This window comes from Macadamia integrifolia, chromosome 5 (genome assembly GCF_013358625.1).
Source record: "Macadamia integrifolia cultivar HAES 741 chromosome 5, SCU_Mint_v3, whole genome shotgun sequence".
NCBI classification, from domain to species: domain Eukaryota; kingdom Viridiplantae; phylum Streptophyta; class Magnoliopsida; order Proteales; family Proteaceae; genus Macadamia; species Macadamia integrifolia.
This window is the reverse complement of record NC_056561.1, coordinates 1,817,464-1,838,251: the sequence shown is the minus strand read 5'-3', so window position 1 is coordinate 1,838,251 and position 20,788 is coordinate 1,817,464. Positions and strand designations below refer to the sequence as shown.

The 20,788-nt window shown below is 36.8% G+C and overlaps 2 protein-coding genes and 1 long non-coding RNA gene across 6 annotated transcripts; 2 read left to right on the top strand and 1 right to left on the bottom strand.

Moving 5' to 3' along the window:
- Positions 1 to 1,568: 1,568 nt before the first annotated feature.
- On the top strand, positions 1,569 to 11,259 carry LOC122080005 (origin of replication complex subunit 4). Of its 4 annotated transcripts, none has more exons than XM_042646844.1 (17): positions 1,569 to 1,631; positions 1,773 to 2,843; positions 2,945 to 3,035; positions 3,133 to 3,189; positions 3,324 to 3,371; positions 4,685 to 4,735; positions 4,822 to 4,865; positions 5,133 to 5,196; positions 5,356 to 5,442; positions 6,204 to 6,295; positions 6,406 to 6,487; positions 8,387 to 8,472; positions 8,587 to 8,696; positions 9,627 to 9,719; positions 9,801 to 9,865; positions 9,957 to 10,100; positions 10,430 to 11,259. In XM_042646844.1, the coding sequence occupies exons 2-17, from the start codon at positions 2,734 to 2,736 to the stop codon at positions 10,463 to 10,465; spliced, it is 1,260 nt and encodes a 419-aa protein (XP_042502778.1). In that variant the 5' UTR covers positions 1,569 to 1,631; positions 1,773 to 2,733; the 3' UTR covers positions 10,466 to 11,259. The 4 variants fall into 4 exon arrangements, with proteins under 4 accessions (XP_042502778.1, XP_042502781.1, XP_042502777.1 ...); XM_042646847.1 differs by lacking the exon at positions 1,569 to 1,631 and having other exon boundaries at positions 1,638 to 1,938; positions 2,710 to 2,843; XM_042646843.1 differs by lacking the exon at positions 1,569 to 1,631 and having other exon boundaries at positions 1,638 to 1,938; positions 2,319 to 2,843.
- Positions 11,260 to 14,273: 3,014 nt separating this feature from the next.
- Positions 14,274 to 16,374, top strand: LOC122078722 (alpha-1,3-arabinosyltransferase XAT3-like). The gene is made up of 3 exons (XM_042644821.1): positions 14,274 to 14,665; positions 14,893 to 14,994; positions 15,112 to 16,374. Exons 1-3 carry the CDS (start codon positions 14,473 to 14,475, stop codon positions 16,290 to 16,292), a joined length of 1,476 nt encoding a protein of 491 aa, XP_042500755.1. The 5' UTR covers positions 14,274 to 14,472; the 3' UTR covers positions 16,293 to 16,374.
- On the bottom strand, positions 15,957 to 20,673 carry LOC122078723. Its single transcript, XR_006140167.1, has 3 exons — positions 20,608 to 20,673; positions 20,388 to 20,466; positions 15,957 to 16,088 (listed from the first exon to the last, which is right to left on the bottom strand). It is a non-coding gene; the product is annotated as an uncharacterized LOC122078723 (long non-coding RNA).
- Between the last annotated feature and the right edge of the window lie 115 nt (positions 20,674 to 20,788).

Sequence of the window (20,788 nt, the reverse complement as noted above, 5' to 3'; positions counted from 1 at the left end):
CAGACAGAGATAAGTGGTTGTTTTATCTTAGAGGTAAAACGCAAGAATCCTCAATTGTATTATTGTAGGGGGGTTTCAGACCTTAAGGAGAGTATCTATTTCTGATACGACTCAACCTATTTGGTTCATTGGCTTAAACAATTGGTGTCAATCTTTCTCAACAGTTCATCTTGCTTTAATCAAGGAATGGATCTCAGCAATATCAGTCGTGTAATTTTCAACATCGGGATACTTATTCTAACACCTTTCCCTTTCTACTGATTGAGTCTGCAAAAAAGGCAGAGTTGTTAAACCAGCACTTAAAACTTCATCTAGTCCTGATACCGATCACAACCATTAATAAAATCTCAATTAACAAGAAAACATGTTAGATTGTCTGCATTATCACATGGTTTCTAAACAGGTCCTGAACTCCTGATATGGTTTTTCTATCTTTTTAGCAACAGTTTAGATTCTGAGTGCCCTGTTTTTGGGCTACATGCTTTAGAAAGAAGGCAAAGCAACGCTAAATGGAGGATAACAACAAATTACCACTCGAAAAATGTAACAAAGCCTATCACGCCATATTCAACAAAATGGACGACTCATGACAGAAAGTCCTCTAAATCATTTGATTATGCAAATTAAATAAGTAGGGGAAAGAATTAAGAATTTTACCATTTTTATTTTTATTTTTAGTGGGGTGGGAAGAAAATGTTTCCAATGGGGTAATCCGATACTGCGATTCATATGAGTGCGCGTGAGCCAATAGGTGTTAGGGACACGATGTCTAAAATTACATATGTGGCCAAATTAGGCTGAAAGAGGTGTGGAGACAACTGTTGTAACATTATTCTCCATTGATAGTGAAACGAGATTTCATTTTAGGTAGGTTGTAACCCTATTCTCCATTGATAATGAAACAAAATTTCATCTCTCCAAGGACATCAACATTTTTATCGAATCTCATAAATTTGTGTGTATTATGTGATTAATTGCTCTTATTTTCCTATTATTTTGAACATCGTTTTAGGGTTGTGTTGAGTAAACATCCATGTAAGAGTCATTTCTCTGTTTTTACGAAAAAGAAAAAAATAATCATTTTTTATTTCACTAGGGGTGGACCAAGGATTTAGGGGACGGTATTGATATCATTATCGGTCTTTGCTTATATCAATTCAGAATAGATTGAATCGGTGAGTATCGGTCGATTTTGCCCCTACTTTTTATAAAAAGTACTAATGTTTTACTATTTTACCCTTAAAATAAAATTATCCAGATCTATCAGGGATCGATCTCAATCGATACCATCGATCCCAGACCGATACTTGAAACCATAGGCTGGACTGATCATTTCGTTTCCCATGTGTTTGAGCTCAAAGATTATTGGCTGCCAACCATTAGGGCTCTTTCTTGTAAGGGAGAGCATCTGGTTCCTTTTCGAATCCGGCTCCTCTCCTTTTATTCAATCGCCCTATGTCTTGGCAGGTCTACCTGAGCGTTTAACACATGTACATAAATCATCCAACGGCTGTCATCCTTTTATCGGAAAAAATCACCCATCTTCACTGCTAACCCATACCCGATGCTTCTCTTTACCCATCCAATCCTTTTTTCTTACGAACCTTCTCGTTTTGCTTCTGCTTTCTGAGGTTTCTCTTTCTCTATCTATCTCCCTATTTCTTCTTTTGTTGCTGTGTGTTTGGTTTGGTTTGGTTTAGGAAAATGGCGATTGGTATGGGGGTTTATTGTGATCTAATGTTTGTGCTTGATTCCGGGAAGAGAATGTTCAGGAGTTTATTTTGGAGGGTTCCAGCAGAGATTCGAAGGCAAGTGAAGGGAAGATCGAAGGAGAGGCTTAGCTTCCACTATGACCCTTTCAGCGACGCAATCAACTTCGATAATGGCGATTCCGACTTTTTCTGTTAAAATCTAAAGCAACCACAGCAAGGGCATTAGGTTCACATTCCTCTATTTTCTTTTTTCTTCTTCTTCTTCTTTCTTCTTTTTTTTTTTTTAGGTAATCAGAACAGTAGTAAGAGTCCATTCCATATGCTCTGTTACTGAAAAATAGTTTGGACAGATGGAAACCCATCTCAGTAATGTAGAATCGGAGATGGGTTTTCAAGCTTTCTTCACAAATCTTCAATCCTTTCTTTGTTTGAACAGAGAAATGAGATTCTAAGCTTGAAAACCGATATCCCTGGTTGTGATGCAACAATGTCGAGTGATGGATGATGTGTTTCTGAGTGGATGGATTAGTCATCTTTTGTTCTTAGCCTATTTTGTATACTAGCTTTCTGCAATTTTGTTTAAGCTTTGAAATTTTCTCTCGGCAGGAGAGAAGAGTTGCAGGATAGTTCTGATTTGTGGGAGAAAATAGAGGAGAAATCTCAGATGGGTAAGGAGAGAAGCATCGGGTATGGGTTAGCAGTGAAGATGGGTGGTTTTTTCTAGAGAAAGGATGGTAGCCGTTAGATGGTTTGTGTACACGTGTCAAACGTTCAGGTAGATCGGGCAAGACACGGGCGATTGTGGAAAAGGAGTGGAGCCCGATCCATACCATGTGACGTTTGAAAAAATAATTGCCTCTGTGACGGTAATAATTTCCTTAAAAAAGTGAACGCATGGGAATGGTTTCCCACACCGGAAAGACGATCTCTGCCTCCACTTTTCTTTTCCCGCCCTTTTCCCCTTCTCATTTCGTTTTATTCGTTAAGCACCGCGCAGGTAGGTGAAGAAACAGGACGAAGTATGGGAGGGGAAAGTCCAGCAGAGAAAGCTTTAATCCTCCTCCGGAGCAGACTCTGTAACCCTACTTACATCCTCAAACAATTCTCTGATTCACCGGACAGCAACTACAGGTTTGAATCTCACTTTATTTGCCTCTTGCTTGCCCAACCCCTACTCTCTTTCTTCTTTTCTGATGGATCCCTATACCAAATAACAACTAACGATCTTCCAGCAAATTGAAGTTCACTTTATCTAATTCAATCACCGATGCCTGCAACAACTCAATCTTACTTCTTGGTCCCCGTGGTTGTGGAAAAAACGCTGTATGCATTTTTATTTCGCATAAATCTAGTTTTTTATGTTTACTTGTTTGTTTCTGGTTTCAATCTTATCCTCTTTACTTTTGTTTATTGTTTATAGGTGTTGGAGCTTGTTCTCAGCGATTTACAGGTCGAACATCCCGATTTGATATCAGTGGTACGGCTTTACTTAATGTTGTTCTTTTACTTTTCATTTTTCACTTATCCAAGGAAAATTATGTCTTGTTCTAATGCCATTGCTCCTAGATCAATGTAGTGCAAAGAGTGATAGTTTTTCAGCTATGTTAACAGATAAGATTGAACGGGCTACTTCACAGTGATGACAATTGTGCATTGAAGGTCAGTCTGAGAACATTATTCTTCAACTTTTTTTATTTTTAATTGATTCTTCTTCTTATGGTAGTGCTGAGTTTTTCTGTACTATCATTTTTTTTTTCAAGTGGTGAGTGGACTGTGAATCAATTACAGCTAAGTCAAATGTTGGATTTAGTGTTTTCCCTGTTTAGGACTTTTGGGTAAATTGTCAGGTTTTATAGGATGTGATTCGCCTTCAACCTTTTCAGAGTACCACTTGTTGCTAAATGCAGAGCATCTTCCATTTGGGTAAATTGTCAGGTTTTGACTCCGTCTGACATATGTATATCTTTTTGAAGACTGGTAAACTAAGGTCTTCAGTAAATAAGGAAGAGTTTTATAGGCACATGTTTATGCTAGACATTGTGGAAGGAGTAGAATCAGAATTTGTGAATAGTGGGGTCGAGAGAGTTATATACTTACTATTTTTGTGAAGATTTTTGGCAAGTTTTAAGGATTTTACTTCATTTTTGCGAATAACTTGGGGTATGGAGGGAGATTATGTGAATGATGATTTTCATTTTTAGCTTTACATGAGGCCAGGTATTTGTACTATTGTCCCGATCTTGTACTCTGTTTTTCTTTTGTCCATGCTATTCCCCCCCCCCCCCTTGTGGTGGTGGGGGAGAGAAAAGTAATGGAAATCAGTGACAACATGTTTCAACAAGTAGTGGACACCTAGTGCCTGGCAAACCAGCTGGGTCTTAATCCTTGTAGGCCTGTGATTGGGAAGTCAAAGTAGAAGAAATGGACAAGCTATCGTGGTCCATCTCTTATCTCATAGTGGGTGAAGGAAATGGAGTCATAAATAAATTGACAGCATGGGCGATATCCCGGCTAGTTACGGAGAGTGGTAATCTTGCCAAAAAACTGCTAATAATTAGTTGTCTTTGTTGAAAGCCTTAATATCATCCTGAGACTACCTGGTGTTAAGCTTGATTTTGTGGACCAACAGTTCTATCATTTTTAACACAGGCTAGCTGAATTTATGCCTTGGTGTATTTTTTTATCCAAGGCATGTCTCCTAGGAAGTAGTGGACTTGATTGAAGGAACCTTGACGTGGGCATAAGTCTTTTTTCTTGATACAATGAAAAAACAGATTCTTAAGCTGTTGGATAGCTATCTTACCATTTCCAATAATGAGAAGTCATCCACAAAGAATTGAAGAAATGTAGTCTTGACCTAGGAAAATTGGAAGGTTATTTTCTCAAGAGTGCGCCATGTTGTTTCTACTCATATAAGCAACCTTGCCACTTTTTATTCTTCATTTATTTTGATATGCTTTGCTATGTTTCAGGAAATTGCTAGACAATTATGTGTGGAGCATCAGTTGTCGTTTTCAAAAATGGTAAAGTATACGTGCCACTTTTAATCATTATAATGCATTTCAAATCTAAAGTGCATTTTTTGATGCCTAGATTAAATTTTTCTTAGGCCTCTTCTGATGATAACTCGCACTTCATGATAGCCATGTTGCGGTGAGTGCTTTAAGTTTCTGTCAGTGTGCACGTTCCTTTTCTCTTCCTCCCATCTGGGTTTTGATTATTGCATTCTGAGTTCTGTTTATTGAGGCTTATTGATGCCTAGTTGTTTAATTTTAATTTTAATTTTTTTTTATTTCAGTGCTTAGTTGATTCTTTTTATCTCGTGCATTTCTTCATTTGAAATGGAATTTTTATTGCAGTGCTTAGTTGATTCTGTTCTCTCATGCATTTCTTCATTTGAATGAAATTTTTTGTTGGCAGAGAGTGTGGACTAGCTCACAAGACAATCATATTTGTCTTGGATGAGTTCGATCTCTTTACCCAGGTATAACATGATTTTTCCTGTTCATACTTGGTTCCTATGCAACTTCTGTCTTCTGCATTAGCATCATTTTGGGTGCTGGGGTCCACCATGGTCATCAATATAATGAGCTTAAATTCTGTTTTTAACATGACTACTTTCTGTTGTTCAATTTTTTTGCAGGGAAAGCAAAGGTTGCTCTACAGCTTGTTAGATGCATTGCAATCTGTAACGTCACAAGCAGTACTTATTGGTGTTAGTTGCCGCTTGGTACGATACTTCTTGTTTAGGTTATTTTCTTGATATTTTTTATTAAATTTTTTTATCCCATTTGTCAAATTTTGGTGATTTACTTATTGTTGGACAAAATTGAAAAAAAAAAAATTTAATGGGAGTTTTTAGCTGCAGTTTGTATGATAAATTATCAAAGTTCGAGATCCTGTTGAGCAGGATTTCAGACAGGGCCAATACTGAACCAGTGGATCCGATGTGGCATGGGGCATTAAAAATTTTGTGGGGGTGTCTGGGTTTGTTGTCACTTCCACCTTTTTGTTTGGGATGTATTAAAAAATCTCTATATTGTAGATGGTGGGAGCATTTTGTAAATTTTGGTTTTCCCTCATCTTGGTTTGACTTGGATTTATGTTTGTTGGCTCTATTATTACTTTGGTCAATTATTTGGTCTGTTTGTAAAATTCTACTATCCTAGTAGAATTGATTGTAGCATGCTTGTCTGAGTTCCTTTCAATGTTAATATGAATTTGTAATGGGATAGAATTGAGCCCTTGAACCGATTGGTCCATGGACAGTCTAAAATATTTTCAGTGTAAATATGCAATTGGCATATTAATTTATAATGATTAGACTCCAAGAAAATTTTTAATTCGCTCGAACCGAAACTGTTTAGACAGGCTGTTGAATGAATGATAAATACATCTATGCACGTATATCCCTTCTGGGATTTTAGATGATTTGAACTGATTGCAGTTTTTTTGAGCATTGACTGATGAAGTAAGTTACATGTGCCGCAGGATGCAGATCAACTTTTAGAGAAGAGAGTACGATCGCGTTTTTCACATAGAAAGCTATTGTTTCTTCCTCCCTCAAATGTATATTTACTGAGGTAATCCTTTTCCTTTTTCTTTACGTAAATATATTGTTCATTGTTGTATAATGCAAAGAATTAGCCAAATATATGCTTTTATATTGATATTTTTGCTACTGATTATGCAGATTGATGGGGGACATATTATCACTGCCAACTGACTCAAGTTTACCATATGAATATGCTATTGCATACAATGCCAAGCTTCAAGTATCTTTCCCTGTGTATTTCCTTTGTGCGACTTACATTTGAATAAAAACTCTTCATTTTTGCTGTTTTTCATCCTTTTTTTTTTTTTTCAAATGACAGGTGATTATTCCCTGTTCTGAAACAATCAAGTTCCAGTGATTATGGCATTTCAGTATTCATTCTGAAGAAGCACTGAAATTTCAATTTATTGAAACTGAATTTTATCGTTAAAGGCAAGCGGGATTGGTTTTGGGAGTTGAATTGAACCCAGCTGATCCCAATCTGACCCATGGAGGAATGGAGAACCCACCATGGATCAATTCATTCTTGCCGGTGGGTCAGATGATACACTGCTTAATGTACATAGTATTAGTCCCGCAGCTGATGCCAATTCTTGAAACAATTAGCAGCATGTGCTCAATTAATTATAAAACAGAACAGATGTTTCAACTGGACTTCCTGATACAGACTAATTACCAAAATAGGCTTGTTTTATTAGGAATAAGCTTAGGGTTGGGTTCCATACATGTTGGGCCTTTGATCCCATGTGTTTTGAGTGTAATAGACCACTTTTATGGGTCTAAAAGGGGGGTTCTAAGATTGAGTACGGGATTACTAGTTAGTTTCCTTTTTAGTTGGGTTTGATTTGAGTTATATTTGTTTCCTTAGGAGTCAAGTTGTTAATTGAGTCAAGTCATTAGTAGTTAGTTTCCTTTTTCAAGTAGTTTATAATTTGAGTTTTTAGTAACTATCACACTAGGAGAATATTTGGTTTCTTTTTTGAGAAACCTTCTATTTTGTAATTCCCCCCCCCCCTCCATTAACATTGTAAATAAAGAAGAGGAGGCTCCTAAAAGCCTAGAACAATTTTGACAAATTACATGGCTGCTGCTGCTGCTTTCTCTGCAAGAGAACTTCCTTGTGTCTGATCAAGGTATTGGGTTTGGTGTTTGATCCAAGCGACTCTTTGCGGCAAGAAGTACAAGAGGTCTCTCAAGTTTTATTATTTTTTCTCAACAATGTCAAGTGTTCTTCTCAGAGGTCTACTGCTGTTACAATCATGTATTTATTGTTTAAAGTTTTCTGCCCAGAATTCTCTGTAGAAGTACCATCGGCCCTTTCTGCTGTAGCTGTTAGAAGTGTCTGTTAAGGCTGAAATTCTGATCGATTGTTCTCCTAGTCCCCACTAAGGATCGATCCATATCTGGGCTGATTCTGTGCAGCCATTAAAGAGATATTCAAAATCTCTCATATTTTGTCCTGTAGTGATTTTTTCAGAACAGAACCAGAATCGATTGCTTTGGTTTGTCCTATTCTGTTTCTGAGGTTCCTGCTGTTGATTTGGGACTGTTACCTCATTTTATTGCTGCTGGTTTTATTTATTTGATCCTATCTGACTACTACTGGTCTGACTTACTTGCTACTGGTTTTCTGAGATCGTTATATACTATTACTTCTATTTTCTGTTGGTCTGATTATAGTGGTTTGTGGGGTGTAATCTGGTTGTTCTCTAGTCTAAAAGTTCCTGCAGTTTTGGGACTGGTTTGGTTGTTAAATCTATCCCTACATTACTTCCTGGGACACCACCTTCCATCTCTAACACTACTACCAGATGGACTTAGTTACATGGTGTACAATTTTAATTTCTTTCAACGGAAGGATCTCCAATTCACAATTCAATAATCAGAGAAGGTGTTTATGCTGTGTATATTCCTTAGATGTGGCCAATTACTGGTAAAATATAAAGTCAGGGGAAATCAGTCCTAGTATCTTTCTTTCTTTGTTTCTTCTTTTTTTTTTCTCTCTCTCTGTTACATGGAATAGGGGTTGCGGACCTGTACTTATTTGAGCAACACTATCACTGCTATTAAATGATCTGTCCAGTTAAATATTTGGTTTGAAGGCCTTGACATTTCGCAGAATATTTTAGGTGATCCAAGATTCACAGAAATTATTAATAAATTGTCAAATGCCGATTCTAGTCTTGATCATTTTGTGAGGTTTCTGTAAGTGTACTTCTGGTCTCTTTGACATGAATTGTTGAATTTTCTTGTAGTGTATTTCTGAAGTTGTACATCTTCAGCTTTGGCTAAATCTTTCCTTTGACATCGTGATGCCAGATTTCGTGCAGTTTGTTATATGGATCTGGATTCTGGTTTCCTATTCATTGAGAACTTCAAGACTGCACTTTTGAGTATCCAGAGGCAACCAAAACTTGAAAGTCTAAAAGGTTTATGCAATTTAATTTTGTCGGTTTTATATTTTTGGCTTCTTGAAACCTAAATTCTTTGTTGCTGCATCTATTGATACTCCCTAGATTTTTCCTCCAACTGTCTTTCATAGAATTTCATGATTATTTAGGTTTTAAGATGCATCATTGATAAATTTTCTCTACCTGCCGTACACCAACTACAAGAACCTTTTAGTTGTTCCATCATTTTTTGGTGTATCAAGCTTCTTCCTCCCCCTCTCATGATCATTTCATTTCATTTTTTTGACTTTTCTGTTTCGTATTTTGTGGTAGTGGAGTAGTGGGAGTGAAGAGATGGTAGAGGTGGAAGCCTTTTATGCATTGTATAGTAGATGGACAGGCCAATATATTTTTTTTATGCACTGTTTGGTTGAAGCCAATTCCAGATTATGCATTGTATAGTCATTTCCTAAGTTAAAACATTTAACATACAAAAAGGGTTGATAATAATCACCAAAATATTAAACATAATAGGAAAATAAAAATTTTGGTTGAAATGTTTAAATCTGAAACTTTCTAAAGCACTGTCAAAAGTTCGGAAAATGTATATTGATTTGCCAGTAGGACAGTGATTCCCCAACTTCAATCACCATACACTCACTCTATTTTTGTTGATGTCTCAACTTGACTACTACAATCTCTTTCTGAAAGTACTCTACTTTAATTCTTTTGTCGGTAATGGAACTGATATGTAAATAGATAGCCACAATTTTAAGGATTGCAAAAATGCTGTATTGAGTAAAAACTGTGAATGTTGATCTCACAACATATAAGAGAGAATATGATATATATGAGACTTATTCAGCCCAGCACTTTTAGTTCAATGGCTCCTCACTGTAATCTTTTGAATATTATTGCTCTTATTGACTCTCCTAACATATTTAAATGCATATTGATTTGTTCAAGCAGATTGTTCTGTTTTGGAACTCTACATTCTTGTGTGCATGAGGAGGTTGGAAGTTAAAGAGCAAAAATCTTACAACTTTAATTCTATAATGAAAGGTCAGACATAGGAAAGGTACTTTCATAGTCCAAAGATATTTTTCGATGCATCTGGGATTTATTTTGTGTTTTACATGTCAGAATATAAAGGCATACATGATTCGTTTCAAACCTCTGACTTTTATGCACAGAATATTTGTTTACGGGTAAGTAAAGCACTCTGCTTGGATGTTCAAAAGTATATTTTCATTTTTTTTTTTTCCTGCTGACTTATCTTCAAGATATTGTCTGTTGCAGGCATTTGAACACCTCATAAAACGTGATTTAATCTGTTTTACGGACAACAGAGGACAGAGTCAGTCTGTCAAATTTCGTCCGGTGAAGCTACTACTCTCTTCCCATGAACTTTTTCAGGGGTTGAAATCAAACAGTTCCTGCCCTGTAAGTGTTTTTTTTAAGACATGATGTTTTGTACTTTTGAGTTTAAAGAGAAATTGAATGGTACCTGCACACTGAAAATATATTTTCAGCAAACTGAAATTTCAATTCATTTAAGATCATTCGGAGCTTCTTGCAATTCTTTATTGTCTCTTATTTGTTATTATTATTATTTTCCCCTTTACTATAGCACCCTATCTTTTGTTTATTTATTTGTGTTGACATTCTTTTTTCTTCTACCACAAAAAACTTGTAGATTTCCACAATGTACATGCATGCTAACTGTGAAAAGTTACTAATGCCTCAGATATTACCTCTGCTCATATTGCCAGGCCATTCTTCAAAAATTGATTGATCGTGAAAGTTAAACTACTGCATGGACGATGCAAGGTAGCTTAGCCAATAGAGGTTGCAACATCAAACACCAAATCTGTTTCAAGTGGAAGAGAAAATTATATTTTGGTATCATGGAATTTCTTGTGGTTCTTTCAGTTGCCCCCCTCCCCAAACTCCCCTGCTTAATTTGGTTATTACATCTGATCATGAAGTTTTTATGTGGAATGAATTGGCATTTTGATGCAAATTGCCACCAATTTGATTTTGGCATCCAGGCCAAAGGCTGGATTTTATTCATGAAAATGTGTTTAGCTTCTCTTTCTGGTAATTAGTGCCCCTGAAGACATTTCTAATCTAATTTACGAAAGGGAATCAGCTTTGCTCCACTGGTGGTTAAGGAACTTGCTACTACAGTAATGCTTTCAGTTGGAGGAAAAAAGGGGGAGGGATCCCGATACATTATTGGAGCACATGAGTGAGATGGGCAAGGTATCTGCGTACAACTTGCCACTCCCAGACCTTGCAGTAGTAGGAGCCTTGTGCATTGGGTTGCTTTTTTTTTTCGACTGCCAAGTTTATTGTATTGCAGATAAAAGGAGATCTTGTCATCCAGTTGCCTTGGAAGTTGATTGTATATTTTCATTGAGTCGATGAGCCATCTTCTATGATCTAAGTAATTTTTAGGGAAATTTACATCACCCTTCGCTGTATATTGGTCCGATTACACTTACCTTTGGATTTTCATTTATTACATTTTTCCCCGGAAGCATAACACTTTTGTTGATGAAAGACATTTACGTGGATCGTTTTTCTGTTTGTGATTTGAGATTGAACAATCTTGTATTAGATGTTAGGTATACTTTTGGGAGCATGCTACCATGTTGCATGTCTGCTTATATTTTTCGTGAGGATTTTGCATAGGCTTCATGTGATTGAAAGAGAAGTGAAATAAAATCCAACCTTAACATAAAAATTGTGAACTTAACATAATTGTTCGTTAACTCTAAATCGTTTTGAATTTGATTATTTAATTTTATGTTATTCTGCAATCAAATCTCTTGGATTTGAAAAAGTAATAAAATAAGAATTTTAAGAAGATTACATAATATTAAGGAATGATTATAAAGTGTATTTTTTAATCTAATTTCACTTCCCTTTAGTTGCAACCAGATGGAGAAGTAGGTCTTCCCCTAGGTTTTTTATTATAAATTATATCTTTTAAATAATTTAAACAACAAATAAAAATTTCACAATTGTACATTGAGTGCGTATAAGGTGTCAATCTTGTAGTTTAATGACAGCTCAAAAGGAAGAAAATGCTAATAAGGTCGAAAATGAAGAAAATCATTGAATAACGAGTTATAGTAAGACTACTTAATGAAGGGTTGTTCATCCAAAAAATAAAAAAATGAAGGGTCAAAAGGACGACTTTAGGTCTTTTGGGGACTCACCCAACCCTAGTTTTAGACTTATTCACCACATGATGAATGTTTTAGACTTAATTCACGACATGATGAATGTAAACTCACATTGGGGATCAACACATGGTACACTCATAAGTTCTAAAAAAATAAATTATCAACTCTTTATCACTTTATACCAAAAGATATTGTTAGAGCAAAATAAATAAATAATAAATCAGCACAACACAGAGATTTAATGAGGTTCATATATGGATGTGGTGTGCTACGTCCTTGGGTCAAGAAGAAGATATTTCACTATGTAGAAGAGAAATTACACCCAAGTAGCGACGAGAAAACTCGCCCTGAAACCTTAATTCGAAAACCTCCCAAATTACAATGACTTTCTCATCAAGACAACAGTACATTATATACTCCAAGTCATGGGTCGACATCGGGTCATGGTCAATCTGGTCGAACCATGCACCTCATACGATATTAGTGCTGGGCTCCAAGCTTCTGCTTCCATCACAAATCTCAAAAAACTTTCTATTCGGATCGCCACTAAAATATATCGAAACAGATCAATCTTCAAAATGGATCAAGAATTCGAGACAAACTTAACAGATACATATATACAAAGAAAAAGGAGGGAAGCGTTAGACTATAACCATTGGAATATAGTCATTGAAATAGAGCCATTGAAGATTCTTTGAAAAGAGTGTATTTTCAAAAAGAATCTCTACTTCAGAAAATATTGAAAGAGTGGGAGAAAGTGAAATGGACTCAAATGCTCATCATCGTGATTCGTGACCATATCAATTATCCTTTTTCAAATAGTATAATCTTTTATATATATATAATCCACTCTAAGTCATACATTCTATGTCGGTATTTTATTTATTTATTTATAGGGGACAAGAACCATACCCCCCTCATCAAGGGGGAATTCTTTGGCGGTGTGGTCCAACAAACAAACAATATACAAGCATATCAACAATTTAAGGATTTTTTTTTTTTGGTAAGAATTAAGATCGACAATTTTAGAGGACAGAGTGGAGAAAAAGCTTCCAACTCATCCTTTTTTTATTATTTTTGGTGCAAGATTCTAAGTCATTCAATTAGTGTGGGTTTCAAGTCAGTGGATTCTCTTAGGAGTAGCCAATCAACACCAAATCATCCACAGCTGGAGGACATAGCACTATGTATCCAACCTTGTTTACACAATGGATACCTAAGATTTCTTCCACCCAACCTTCCAAGATTCTAAACATGCTCTAAACATGATCTCATTAATAACTAATATAAAGTACTTTAGAGGTCATTGATATGACTGGGTCAAAAATCATTTGGTGAGACACTTAGCAATTTGGATATGGATATACCTAAATTCCCAAGGACGAGAGAGAGAGAGAGATAATAGTATTCTTTTTAAGGATTTCTTACTATCAAAAGCAGAAAAATGACCAAATCGTCTTGCATATCATGCATGCCACTAAGGGAGGGGCTCAATATTAGAGAGAGAGAGAGAGAGAGAACAACTTATTTGGGGAGCACTACTATTTCCCCAGGACTTGTAATACGTCAATATTTAAGTTATTATAATCTCTATACTGTCGAAGCTATCATAACAAGTAGTATTTGCAAACTTTCTCACATTAAAGTTACTGGATTACTTTGAAGCAAAGACTCCAAGGCCTGCAGTTGATGGTTGACACAGGAAAATATCAAAAAAAAAGCACCAAAGGGAAGGGAGAGGGGGGGTCGCTCCTGTGGCCACCTAACAACCTCTTTTCAGCAGATCGTGAGGAGCATTCATTCCATGCTTGAACTGGTCATCTGTAGTCTGTAACAACAATCTCTTGAAGGCCTACCCAAAAGAAAAAAACAACAATTTCTAAAAGGGTTTATTAAATAACAGCTTAGAATCATTTTTTCCTCCTAATGTAACTATAGGATAATTAATTTCAGTAAAATAGAATATAATGGAGAATTACTAGCAGAAAAAAACCCCTCAATTACATAAGAGATACCCATTTTTTAAGTGTGGCAAAACCCCAAATTGGAGGAAAATCGATAAATCTAACGCAAAAAGGTCATTTCATGTGAGGGCGATTTAGATGAAAGTTTTGACAATGAAACAAGGAAAGGATTCTCTGAGTCGGCAGGGTACATTTGAGAGGATCTAGATCAATTTGGGTTTATCCCCCTCACATGAAATGACCTTATTTTTTCCAATATATGATATCATTTTATTGCACTGGTGTGCTCCCCTGTACTGTTTGCTTAGAAAATCCTCTCCCATAAAACAGATCGGACAAAAATAGCAGTCTTGAGAGTTCGTTTCACCTCAAACTCTCCTTTCCTTTCTTGTCCCACGTATAAGTTGTGATTAATGGTCCCGCCCATGCCTTTCTCCTGTACATATATCTTATTCAATAATCCACATCATGAACAGTGAAATTCGCTTCTTCTTCCCTTGCCATATAAAAAAGGGGTAGCTGTGTTTACGTATATAAATCAGCATATCATCATGGAAGTCTAGCTTTTAAAGAGGAGTTACTAAGGCCAAGCCAGATATATTGTTTCTGTCTTTGATCTTTTATTTGTTCTTCTGGTTAAGCCATTCCATAGACTGGATGGCTCTTCAAGTGAAAGATTTGCCAATTGATGTTACCAAAGGAGGGAAGTCCTCATATGATACTATATTTGCTAAAAGTTTCAGTAGGTATGAACAGAAAAAGTTTGGTTATGGGGCACTTGTTGGTTGTTTCATCATCACATTCAGCTTCTTCACAATTCTAAAACCCCACCTCAGTTCCCTACCCATCTGTAAGTTCTCCATCTGCTACTGCATTTTTTCCTTCTTTTGTTTGTTCTCCTCTGGTTAAGTTCAATTATCATTTTTAACCCTTAAAGAACATGTTTGTTGGTGCCATGAATTCTATCAGAAAGCTAAAATATATAAATATACCATTGTTGAAGTTATAAATGAATTAGTTATTATGTTAAACTTGTTCAAGCATCTCAACTGTGACTGACTGTCATAATGTTTATAGTGAATTTGAAGCCATCCATGATCCCTGCTCTACCTATGCTAGTGAAGGAAGACACAAGCAATTCTCAGCAAATGGCTACAACAAAGATATCTGTTTTAGAAGGTCAGTCATCCAATTTCAGAACTTGGGAAGAGCAAATTTTTCAAGAAAGAAACCCAATTAAGCTTCCAATGATCTCTGACTAGTATATTTCTGGTTTAACTAATTTCTACATTGTAGGAGTTGCGGATCGGAAAGTGAAACAGGAGATCATCAAGCCAATCTGCAATATTTTAGACCCAAGATCAGATTCTTGTGAAGTCAAAGGAGAGATCAGAATTCATGGGAATTCCTCCACCATCTTTGCTGTTTCCTCTCAGATGAATTCATTGGAAGGAAATGGTTCATGGGCTATCAGACCTTACGCTCGAAAGGGAGATAATATAGCCATGACCCATGTTAGGGAGCTTTCAGTGAAAACATTTGGTAGGGAAGGAGCTCCCCGTTGCACTGTAAATCATAGTGTTCCTGCCATTGTTTTCTCCATTGGAGGATATTCAGGAAACTACTTTCATGACTTCAGTGATGTATTAATTCCTCTTTTCGTAACTTCCCACCAATTCAATGGGGAGGTTCAATTCCTCATAACTGATTTAAGATCTTATTGGATTGACAAGTACCAAACAATACTGAAACAGCTCTCAAGGTTTGATGTCATTGACATTGATAGGGATCATGATAGTGTTCATTGCTTCCCACATGTTATCATGGGTCTTAAAGCTAGCAAGGAATTCAGCATTGACCCCTCAAAATCTCCTAATGGCTACTCCATGACAGATTTTGGACAGTTCTTAAGGAGAACCTACTCATTGAAGAAGGCTACTGCCATCAAGATCAGTGATCATATAGATAGGAAGCCTAGGCTTCTGATCATATCGCGGAAGAAATCTCGATTATTAGCTAATGAAGGCGAAGTAGCTGAAATGGCAAGAAGCTTGGGCTATGAAGTAGTTGTAGATGAGGCAATGCCAGATGTTTCAAAATTTGCACCTGTTGTGAACTCCTTTGATGTGTTAATGGGGGTTCATGGGGCTGGCCTCACTAACCTTGCCTTCCTTCCTGCCAAGGCAATAGTGATCCAAATAGTACCTTTGGGACTGGATCGGCTGGCTATGGATGATTTTGGAAAGCCTTCCATGGATCTGAATCTGAGGTACCTGGAGTATAAGATAAAAAAAGAGGAGAGCTCCCTATTACAACAGTATCCAATTAATCATGCCGTCTTTGGGGATTCTGGTTCAATAAAGAATCAAGGATGGTTACACTTCAGGTCCATCTACCTGGACAAACAAGATGTGAAACTTGATGTGAATAGGTTCAGATCCACACTGTTAGAAGCCCTTGAGCTTCTCAATCACTAAACTAGATGGAATTGTCATGAAGATATCAAGTTTTTCTTGAAAATATTTGAACAGAAAATGGAATGTATATATATTGATTTCATTGCTTCTGTCTTCAACGATTCATCATATACCAAAAATTTTAATGCAGGCTGGTCTATTTAATCTTGGACAGTTGGCAGTTGCTTTTCTCCCATTATGGTTTATACTTTGTTAGGTTGATTAGGCTATAAGTTCCTCATCCATATTCCCTTTCATTACGCATAGAGAAAAATGGGAAAAATGGAATTAAATGCCACAAAGGCACAAAGGACCCTCAGCCATGGTGAAGAGAGATTTTCCTCATCACCATGGAGATTGACCCCTTAATTGAAATGGGGAAGGATGTTCTCCGTTCTCCATATGATACAAAATAGGGGTGAGGAGTTAATAATTACAACAACAACAATTCAATCTTTTTCCATTTGAATGGGGTGGCAACATGGGTCTGCCAAAAAAAAGATAGAAGAAAGAAGAGGGAAGAGGGAAAAGGGAAAAGGCGAAAAGAAAAAGCAAAGAAATAAAACAAGGCAATGTAATACCTTCAGGCTATCCCACCTAAACGTAATTGGCAACATGAATCTTTACCCTTCAAACAGCTCTGTTTGAAGAGTTAATAATTAAGAACACAAAATTCCAATCACAAGGTTACATCAGGAGATTCTCTCTTCTTCTCCAATGAAAGAATACCTAATCCAGTTAAAATTCCCGCTTATTTATTGGATCAGAATCACAAAAGTCCTTCTCCATGAATGATACTTTAGGGTGAGGGGTGAAGACAAAACACCTTGGTTGCAAGAAAAAAAAAATGTCTTTAAAGGAAGTGTTGTACTAATCAGAAGTAAACATCACCTAAAGTCGCAAAACTGGTTTCCAATACCAATTACAAATTAGAAGTAAACATCTCTAAAGGTCACAATCCTGGTTTGATGGTTTCCAGCTTCAATTTGAGGTGAATAATGACATTAATTTTCGAATACAAAAGAAAGCATTACCAAAAAATGAAAGGAATATTATTACTTTTTTATTTTTGGGGGGGGGTGACAAAGAAAAGAAGGGTATATGACCTGCAAGTTGTTGTAATTGATATTTTTAGTAATTATACTTACCTCTTCTTCTTCTTCTTCTTCTTTTTTTTCCTAGTCCCACTGAGTATATTTAGTAATTACACCTACCCACTTAATATATTCAGTCGCAATGGGTTTTTCTCTGTCAATGCCGTGAATTATCTGGCATTAGACTTGGATTCGGACAATTGTCAAATAAGAGCATCAGGATGAGTGCCTGATAAATATCTGGGGGAGGATTTGGTATTCGGATAATTCATTTGGAGGGCTTGTAGGGATTATTACATTGCCATAGGAGGGGAGCCTTCATGGCCTATCAAGTTCCTCTCGGGCATTCGTATCCATTGGGAAAATTATCCTCTGCAGGGAGGATAAGATGCGGTGAGGTGCAGTGAAGCGGGAGATTATGACACGTGTCAAAAACGTATCCAACGGTAAAGGAAACTCGACCCACTTTCGACCCATTTCAGCTGGAAGATGGCGAAACCCACCCGATTATGGCTCACAATCCCAAGCTAGGGTTCGTATTTCCCTTTCCTATTCACGGCTCTGCTTCCTTCATTACAGGTCTGGAAGGTGCTCTGGCGACGACGAGAACAGCCAGGAAAAGGTGTGAATCAAGTAGCAGCTGGTCACAATAGAGACCACCGAGCAGCGAGCAGCGAGCAGCGAGCAGCGAGCAGCGAGCAGCGAGCAGCAACCCTCGACTAAGCAGCGACTAGTGCTACTAGACCCTTCTTCCTCCTTTTTTGGTTGGAGATTTGCTTTCTCAGCTCAAACAACTACAGTTATTAAAAGGAAGAAAAGATTTAAAAAAGAACAAATTAGAGTGGAGGAAGTTTTCATTCCAGAGCTATTTTCTAGCTCTTTTTTTCGATAGTCAATCAAGGTCGCTAGTCCGTCGAGGTCGCTCTTCCGTCGTCGCTGGTCGAGGTTTTCCGCAGAAGGTTGGCCGCTGATCTCTCTGAGGAAGCAAATCTCAATAACCCTAGTATATGAAATGGTCGCTGCTCCGTTGAGGTCGCATGCAGAATTGGATCGGCACAACGCGTGAAATGGGTCGAAAATCTTCAGCCGTTCGATCTCCTAAGGCCACGTGTCATGACCAACATCCTCACCGCATCTTATCCTCCCTGCAGAGGATAATTTTCCTATCCATTGATGCAATGGGCTTGCTCCATGGCTAGAACCATATTGGTCTGGGCTTATGACTTTGGAGGGCCTTTTCACTTTAACGCTTGGAGTTTTAAAATGGACACCATCACCTTCGGTACCCAGATGTGATGGAATCACTTGTACATGCTCTAGTCTTGCATCACGGTGCTTTAGGAAATCTGTTTCAGATTTACTTCAGCATTGAGATTTGAGTGTGTACAAGATTAAGGCTCCATTTGATATCGTTTTTGGAAAGCGTCATGTGTCAAAAAAGAAAATTTTAGTTTTCGTGTCAAAACGTCATTTTTAAATGAAAAAAGGGTATTTGATGAATCTGTTTCAGGAATAGTTTTAGAACGGAGAAACGGCAGTTGTGGCATTTGGTAAGGCTTGTTTTAGAAACTTTTTTTTTTTTTTTTTATGAAAATCAATAATTGCAGAAATAAAACTAATTAAAGTACTATTATAAATTGATAATTTTTTGTGACAACATTAAAATAGTAGATACCAAATTAAAAAAGTGGTTCCAAAATATAAAAAAGGCACAGAATTAATAATGCATTGTTCAAGTTAATTATGTGTTACACAATCATTCTTTTCACTTTTTGTTCAAGTCCAAAGACTTGAATGCATTTAGGACGTCTTTCAATTTATTTTTTTGGTCCTATAGCCCTTTCAGTGTCCCTTTCAATTTATTTTTTTGTTTTTTATGACATGTCTATTGGTGTAGCTGATGTATTTCTGTACATGATCAGGATATGGGCTTTTAAAATTTATTGATGGTGCTTTAATATTTTGGGCTTGGGTTCTGGTAAACTAATGGAAGGGTCATGTTGAAGTTTGACTGCAAAATAGCAGGAGATATGAAGAGGAGAGGTTAAAATAATGGGTTTTGACTTAAATTTACAATTTAAGGTTGAAAAAAGAAGTGAAGTGAGAAATTAGGTGAACATGTGGAAGGGCTGGAGCTGGATTGGATATGAGGATAGAGTTCGAAGTTTGTCTGAGATAGTTGAGGGCTTTACAGTTTTTTTACATAGACTGGAATCGAATCTATATTCTGTGATAATGAGGTCTGAAGGAATAAAATGGCCATTGGTTTAGGGATAGATGACGGTGGGATTTAGATTAAGAAAAAGCTGTCAAACTAGATGATATAGTTGCTGAGATTTAGATCGAAGCAATAAGGTATTTATTAATAACTGGCAGAAAATTAAGTATAAGTAGAAAGATCTGTAGATGTGAAATATACTTGGAACTAATCTTAGTTAAACTCGAAAGTTTCAAAGGAATCAATGACACAAGCAATCCCATGTAAAAGCGAAATTTTGAGGCAGCAAAGTACTCATTGGCTACATTTCAGCTATAAACTATGGCCCATTCTCAGCACCTTTGTCTTGTCTTTCTTTCAGAACCAAGATAACCCAAATAATCCAGGACTACTGAGCCCAGACTCTGGAAGTCCCATTCCAAATTTCAATCAAATCCTAGCTCAGAAATACTATAATCTTGTCTCCCTGAACCAAAACCTTCTTAACTCCCATAGACAAATCAAGACTCCAATGAGAGGGCTTGGACCCTGAATCAGCACATCTTAGGGCAAGATTTCCTTCTGATGTGGTCTCTGTTCCATGATCCATTAGCAGTTTAATTTTACTTTTATTAATTGTACAAACTGGTCGGTGCCAGGATTTCTGTAGGTTGCATCAATGACATTAACAATAACATCAACAACATAAATGTGTAATTCATGGGAGATTTCTGTAGGTTGCATCAATTCATGATTTGGGGTGGTTGCGTGAAAACCTAGATAGCATGAAAGCATGAATGAGGATAAGATCGCCAAGAATACAACCTTGAATCTGAGGTGAAGATCACCAACAAGTGATGGTAGCTGACTGCAGTAGCTCTCTGTTCGAAATAGAGAGGGATTTCTTCAGTGAGAATGAAAATGAAGAAAGAAGAAGAAGAAGAAGAAGAAGAAGAAGAAGGATCAAAAAATCAGTGGAGAACAAAAGAAAAAAGGTGAAAGAGAATGAAGATGAAGAACAAAGAAGAAGAAAGCGAAGATGTACCTGCTGTGTCGAGGATTCAAGGTAGATCTTGCTTCTTCTCCAGTGATCGTTCTTCTTCTTCTTCTCTCGTGCACGATGATCGAATCGTTCCTTTTTTTAAAACTTTGGAACGAAACTACACGGACGACAAATTGTTATTCCGTCTTCCGTCCTACAAATTGTTTTTTCTTCCAATTTTTGT

What these genes read in the sequence shown, in the direction of transcription:
- LOC122080005 (XM_042646844.1), top strand. Translation starts at nt 2,734, where the DNA reads ATGGGAGGGGAAAGTCCAGCAGAGAAAGCTTTAATCCTCCTCCGGAGC. An exon ending in ATGACAATTGTGCATTGAAG is followed by an intron (nt 3,372 to 4,684) that starts GTCAGTCTGAGA and finishes GCTATGTTTCAG; the next exon opens with GAAATTGCTAGACAATTATG. An exon ending in TTGGTGTTAGTTGCCGCTTG is followed by an intron (nt 5,443 to 6,203) that starts GTACGATACTTC and finishes CATGTGCCGCAG; the next exon opens with GATGCAGATCAACTTTTAGA.
- LOC122078722 (XM_042644821.1), top strand. Translation starts at nt 14,473, where the DNA reads ATGGCTCTTCAAGTGAAAGATTTGCCAATTGATGTTACCAAAGGAGGG. An exon ending in CCTCAGTTCCCTACCCATCT is followed by an intron (nt 14,666 to 14,892) that starts GTAAGTTCTCCA and finishes TAATGTTTATAG; the next exon opens with TGAATTTGAAGCCATCCATG. An exon ending in AAAGATATCTGTTTTAGAAG is followed by an intron (nt 14,995 to 15,111) that starts GTCAGTCATCCA and finishes TCTACATTGTAG; the next exon opens with GAGTTGCGGATCGGAAAGTG.